The following is a 6,316-nucleotide window of genomic DNA, read 5'->3' on the forward strand; positions in this document are numbered from 1 at the left end:
TTCAGTCTAAAGAGACTGTCTCTTCTAATCAGATACCTCCTCGCTCTGCTCAGGCTCTTGGCTGTAGCTTTATGTGGGGTCGTGCAATAAAATCCTGGTCATGCATTAAACTGTACGGATTTTTTTTTTGTGGAACAGCATTGAAAATAAACATACATTTTATTTTGAATTTCACGAATCCACTGCATAACCAAAAAATGTGATGCCTAGTGTACCAACAAAATCCGCCAGACACGTATACATGTTTTTCGATTCGAAACCATTTAATTAAAGCTCCTGTGTTTACAGATAATTTAACATTCAAACATAGCGTTTTATACCAGAAAGACATTACAACCTTTGAGTTAGAGAAAAAGGGTAGAAAACAGTAATAGAAAAAAGACAGTGTATAAATTAAGCAAATCTGAAAAACTGATAAACTAGCTTCACCCATGTCAGTATAGACCAGTTTCCCTAAACCTCAGAATGACAGCATAAGAAAATCCCAGCAGTATTGACCATTTCCTCCCATTCACCAGACCAGACTCTCTCTTTGACCTACAACAGAGACTATTTTAAATAAACTAGCAGTCTCAAAGAAGAAGAATATTGAACAGAGAAAATGACAGAATGTCCCATTTCCTTATTGTATGCACATGACGTACTAAAACATTTCAGCAGCTCTGCTGAACTATTAAAGTACATCTGCAGGAGAGGTCACAATGTAGACTGAAACCAATATGCGCTTCATAATGCTTCTCTAAGTTTTGAAATGAAGCAATGAAACCTTTATGAGGTACAGAACAAACATTTAGACCAATCCCTTTGAAACAGGCAGGCACATTTCCAAAGCAAATGCCGTTCAATGGAGCAGAGATCTGCAACGTGATTTCATACATCTTGAAAGAACATTCAATATTTCTCTTTGCACCGCTGAAATTGGAGCAGCAGGTCAGACTGCGTCAGAATGCAATGCCTGGCAGTGTGTTTGAATCCCTCTCCGTATCCTCAAACAAATGTGGGGAGCCTCTCCGCAGATCATCATCTGGTGTAGGACCTCTGCCAGTTATAAAGGGCCTGAATGTTATGCGAGCAAACAGGCACTCTTTTGCACGTGCTGATGCTGCGATGCCGAAACGTCTTGCCAGCCCCGCCGAGACCCCTACGCCTGGCTGCCAGATTCCCACGCTCCTCTGCAGTGAAGAAATCGTTTGTGGCACGAAAGAACTCCAGCAAAGCCTGGTGGCTCCAGACGTTACTGCCTTCGTCTGGCGTGGAGAAGCCGCAGTGGCCTCCGTGCCCAGTCAGGAGCAGGAAGAAATGGGGGTTACTCTCAAACAGCTCCAAAGGTAGCGTCGCCCGGGGCTCCCCTCGGATCGGGTCGTCTTGACTGCAAACACATAGTACAGGGATGGCCACTTCATCTATGTCCCTTAGAGGGTCATTACTCTCCCAGTACGCATCCCAGCCACCTGCACCCTCCACTAATGTCTCCTTCGACCCTGACTGACAGAATAGGGCTTCTTCCATTTCCCTCAAGGAACAGCTGGAGAACAAGCTGTCTGCCTGAACATGCTCCCCAAGCACAGTTCTGTACCTGTAGATGAGATTTAAGACAACTTCATTGATGTCACAGCAGCTGTTTAGACATAAAATAAATCAATAGTACCGAAATAAATCACCGTGTCCTTTACCCCCACAACCTTACCTGCTTAAGCAGATTTTTTGGTAAAGGAGAAGAGCCCAGTGGAAAGGCCAAGTCGGGCCATTCTCAAACCAGCTTTGGCAACGGAAAATGGGAGACAGACAGGCGGCAGCAGTCACGTAACTGGAGGAACCACACTCTCCCAGGTAAGAGAGCAGGAGTCCTGAACCGGTGCTCTCACTGACAGCATAGATCTGACCTGCTGGCTGCCGGTACCTAATGTATCGCACCGCTTCCCGCAGGTCAGTTGGATCACCAAATTGCTGAAGTTTAACGGTAGAAAGTGGCGTCCCATTCTGGCTCCGACGGTTGAAGATCACAGGGAGGTACCCGTGACTCAGACCAGCCTCACAGAGCTGAGGAGAAAACGGACACATTCATATGCTTGTTTTAGCACACAGGAGTTATACTGACATCTGTCATGTAAACAAAGACGTTTTCCTTGAATCTTGTCCATACCTGTTATGTGTAGTGTTAGGTGGATGTAAAAATAAATGTTACATTTAAATATTTTTAAGTAAACAGGTCATTTCCCTAAAACTCGATCTCTAACATAATATTAAATATATTTTGAATCTGGGCACTTCAGGTCAGTGGTTTTGTCTGTCACAGTGTTGTGTTAACGTCACGGTTGTGTAAAATTCAGTAAGATTTCCAGGCTAAGTAGATGAACCAGAAACACTGTCACACAATTCCATGAGTCGTACTTAAAGTCATACGTAAAAAAGATTTATAACCAACAATCCTCATGTGTGCCAAAAATATCATGAGTCAACCTTTTTATATTCATAAATACGTGTACAAAATAAACATGGGCTGTCCACGATTGAAGGACTCAACATACAATACTTTTACATACATACTTCCTGGACAGCTAAATGACAATAGACCTATTTCACAGCGTGACGTGCACAAACGCTTGTCCGGTCAATGTGAGCCATTGGTTGTAGTTCACAAACCCGGCCGCTAGATGCCACTAGATGCCCCTAAATTTTATACATTGGACACAAAACAACATTTTTTCAGATCTGACTTATGATAGATGGTCATAATATTATAAGGAGCACAGCATCCACTGTTGTGTCTTAGCCTTTAGAGGAGATGAACCGGTCACAATGAGCCAGTGTTCACACAGAAAATACAAAATTTAATTTCTGTTCCCTCCTCTTGCGCTCATTACTACCCATCTCTTTTACTAAAATGACATTCCTCGAATTTTATTCATGAAAACAGATGTCTGATCGTGTTAATATTCAAATGAATGCGACTCAGAATAGAAATAGGATCTCACCACAATATTTACATATCCCATCTCTACGTCAATTCCCTGAACTGTCAGCAAACACACCAGCCGTTGTGCAGCCCAATGCTGTTTTCTGTTGCGCCAATTTGAGACAACCTCTCTCCCAGTTTGTCCAGTGAAAACAACATTCCCTTGCTAGACAAGAGTAAACCAGACTGCAGTAAAGAAAGTGCCACCGTAATCTACACATATGGTAAACCACACAAACCTGACGACCCTCACCCACCCGTCCCTTTACCTCATAAATGTGTGAAGAGTCATTTGTACACACAGGCTTATTGTCTGTTGATGCAATACTACATGATTGTGAGAAACATACCTGTCTCCAGTACTAGAATAAAATTCTTATCTGGCTTGACAAGTTGGGCTGTTCACTTTTTCACCCTCATGTCATTCCACACTTGTGTGACTCTTGAAGGGACCGGTACCGTGGCTTCACCTAACTTCAAATATAAATACTTTTATGTGTTTTTGACAAATATGAATCAATTATCATTCAGCACTATCTTATTTTAATTTGATGATTTACGCACGATTAACACCAACCTTTTCTAATACAGAAAGTAGAGAATAATTCCTGGTTCAAGTCTCAAATGAATGCTTAGGATCTCTCTTCCTGCTAGGTCAGTGTGACTGTGAAGAGGGACTTCTTTTCATCAGGTTTGAAAACATCTTCTGTTAACACACACTCTACCCTTAAGGATGTTGTGTATTTGTGATTGTATTCTTTCAGGAAAGTGAGAAAGAGTGGAAAATCACGATACAGACATAACATCATGTTTTAATTCGTATTATAGCAAATAGGACTATGTGTCCTACCTCATGACTCTAGAATTGTTTGAGAGCTTTGTGTTCTTGTTTTTCTATTTGATAACCAATCATGTGAGCTTGATTTATCCAAGTAATGACGTTGACTCTGTCAGCTTAAATACTACAGCATTTTGGATGTAAGTGCTGAAGCCGACTTCTGCTCGCAAAACTACAAACAATTAATCTTCACTAAATTTTATTATATTAATTATATTCCTGACTCTGAGTCTTCTTTCAACAAACTGGTCTACGGGTCGTTTACTGTAAATCCCCTACACTCGCTATATGAATAACATTGGCCCCCATTGCCTTACATTGTATAGATGCAAAAAACGACATTTCTTATGTCATATACAGAATTTTGTGTGACATGATGTTGAGTAAATGAGAACTGATAAATTTTCTTTATCCTTTTTTATCCATTTAACTTAATCTACAGCAGTCTGATTAGAGTCCAGTATAAAATACTTTTCCAAAAAACAGTAAAAGGGCAAATTACCTCACGGGCCACTTGACAAACCAGGAGCATTGCATTGAGAGAGAGAGAATGTAATTATTCTGACACTTTAAGAGCTGGGGTGAGTTAATGTCATCTGTGCACAAAGATAACTTCACCATCAATGCTCTCGGTCATGCCCGAAACAAAATGGAACGCTATCGACTATTGAGCAGAACAGATGGCTAACGCATTGATTCTACCCCCTACAATGCACAGTTAACAAAGTTGCAGGACCCCAGAGCACATTTCTCATGGAATCATCTGTGAGAGAAGGATATCTAATTTGTTTACGTAGGGTTGCCTGGAGCTTTAGGTCTGGAATATGGAGTGAGCTCCACATCCCAAGCAGGAATGACTCACTTTTGACTCTGCCCATGATTGCTGCAAATAGCCAAAGAGATGATTTTATCATGCATACTACAGAATGTGTAGCCTTATTCGTAGTGCTTTGCTGTGGACAACGTTAATTTAGCTAAATCTTCACTTTAATGCATTGCCAAACAACAGCCATATTTTCACTTTGCGTATTTTCCTATATATCAAATATCTGATAAATTTGTTTTATGTTGCTGGCTAAATAAAGTCTTCATTTTAATGAATTCAGGCTGGACTGATATAAATTGTTGAAGTATTTCAATACTGTAACAATGTGTCTCAGTAAAAGTAACTCTTATCATCTAACAACAAAGCATTTGGTCAGGAATCTGCATGTTTGATTGTAGCCACCTGGTGCTTTGAAATTACCTTGAGCACATTCCTGGTGATTTTACCAATAGAGTTGGGTATAACGAGCAGAATTGGACTTGTGGAATTACTTGAAGTCCTCCGTCTCTTGTGATGTGCACCAACAACAGCCCAGTCTAACGCCACCAGCCCATCGTCGCTCAGTTGCAAGTGATCTCGAATAAAATGCACCGGGCAGTCATACGGCCACACAGCACCGAAAATAGTCTGCAAAGATGAACTCACTCGCCAGTTAAATTTCTGTATCCGTAACTGCTTGCAAAAAGTCATGCAATGTTTCAGAAGGTAGTTCGCCAGGGCAGAGGGTTTGCATATTAAGGCGACCGTGGGCGCTTCATCTCGCCCGCCTGGTTTCTGCTGCGTTCCCGTGGCACAGTTGGAGTCGCATCTTTCCGTTGATCTTTTGCTCTCGCGCCGTGGAATTTCAAGCCCCTGGAGCAGCAACGTGGACTGACTCCCTTCTCCAAAACACTTGACTATCGGCCAGAGTATGGCCATTAAAACCATAATACAAACAGCAGCAATCCATTCCAGCATTTGAACGGCTTCTGATGATGCGCTCCAGAAAACCTGCAAAAATACCTCCGCTGGGTTTTTAAAGACAATCAAATCTTTAAAAAAAATCAGCACTTCAAAGTCTTTCAATTTAGAGCGCATATGTAGTATAACTGAATTCAATATCCTCTTCCAAGTTTTGAGGTAGGGTGATCTTTATCGTCATGTCCAAAATTCCTTATTTTCCGACGTCCGCGTAACGCGTCATGGTAACATAATGTATGTCAAACGAATGTGGTGCGTTGCCGCCATAGTTCAAAACGAAGCGCTCTCTCCCGCTGCTCTTTGTGTGAGCTCTGCCTCTATCCGAATATGCATTAGATCCTCTTTCGCAGTCAACTCATTAAAGTCACCTGCATCCGCCTGCCGGGTACATGCAGCGTGTCTTGTGGCATGTTTGTGCTGGTGGTCTGCCACAGAATGGCTGTTGTAGTGAATTATTGTTAGATATTTAAGTAACGCCCTCTCCAGAAGATGTTTACTCTTCAATATACTTTGAGGTTAATGCTTTAATAAATACACTAAAATAAATGAAAACTTGAACCATTCAAAAACATATTTGATCACTGACATTTACAGGGCAAATTTGTCTGTACTTATAAAGTTTAGTAATAATGAGATGATAAAGCTTGTGCGAGTAAAAAAGTCTAACCTAAAAATCACATTTCACATTAAAATTGCATTTATGTAAGTCACTTAGATACCCGATATTCATATAAAA

At 41.1% G+C, this 6,316-nt stretch overlaps 1 protein-coding gene across 2 annotated transcripts; it reads right to left on the reverse strand.

Annotated features, from left to right (window-relative positions):
* Nucleotides 1-242: 242 nt before the first annotated feature.
* On the reverse strand, nt 243-5,995 carry abhd15a (abhydrolase domain containing 15a). 2 transcript variants are annotated; one of them, XM_056757707.1, is made up of 4 exons: nt 5,041-5,995; nt 2,976-3,122; nt 1,688-2,040; nt 243-1,576 (listed from the first exon to the last, which is right to left on the reverse strand). In XM_056757707.1, the coding sequence occupies exons 1-4, from the start codon at nt 5,695-5,697 to the stop codon at nt 1,021-1,023; spliced, it is 1,713 nt and encodes a 570-aa protein (XP_056613685.1). In that variant the 5' UTR covers nt 5,698-5,995; the 3' UTR covers nt 243-1,020. The 2 variants fall into 2 exon arrangements, with proteins under 2 accessions (XP_056613685.1, XP_056613686.1); XM_056757708.1 differs by lacking the exon at nt 2,976-3,122.
* Between the last annotated feature and the right edge of the window lie 321 nt (nt 5,996-6,316).

Source organism: Triplophysa dalaica, chromosome 9 (assembly GCF_015846415.1).
Source record: "Triplophysa dalaica isolate WHDGS20190420 chromosome 9, ASM1584641v1, whole genome shotgun sequence".
In the NCBI taxonomy this organism is placed as follows: domain Eukaryota; kingdom Metazoa; phylum Chordata; class Actinopteri; order Cypriniformes; family Nemacheilidae; genus Triplophysa; species Triplophysa dalaica.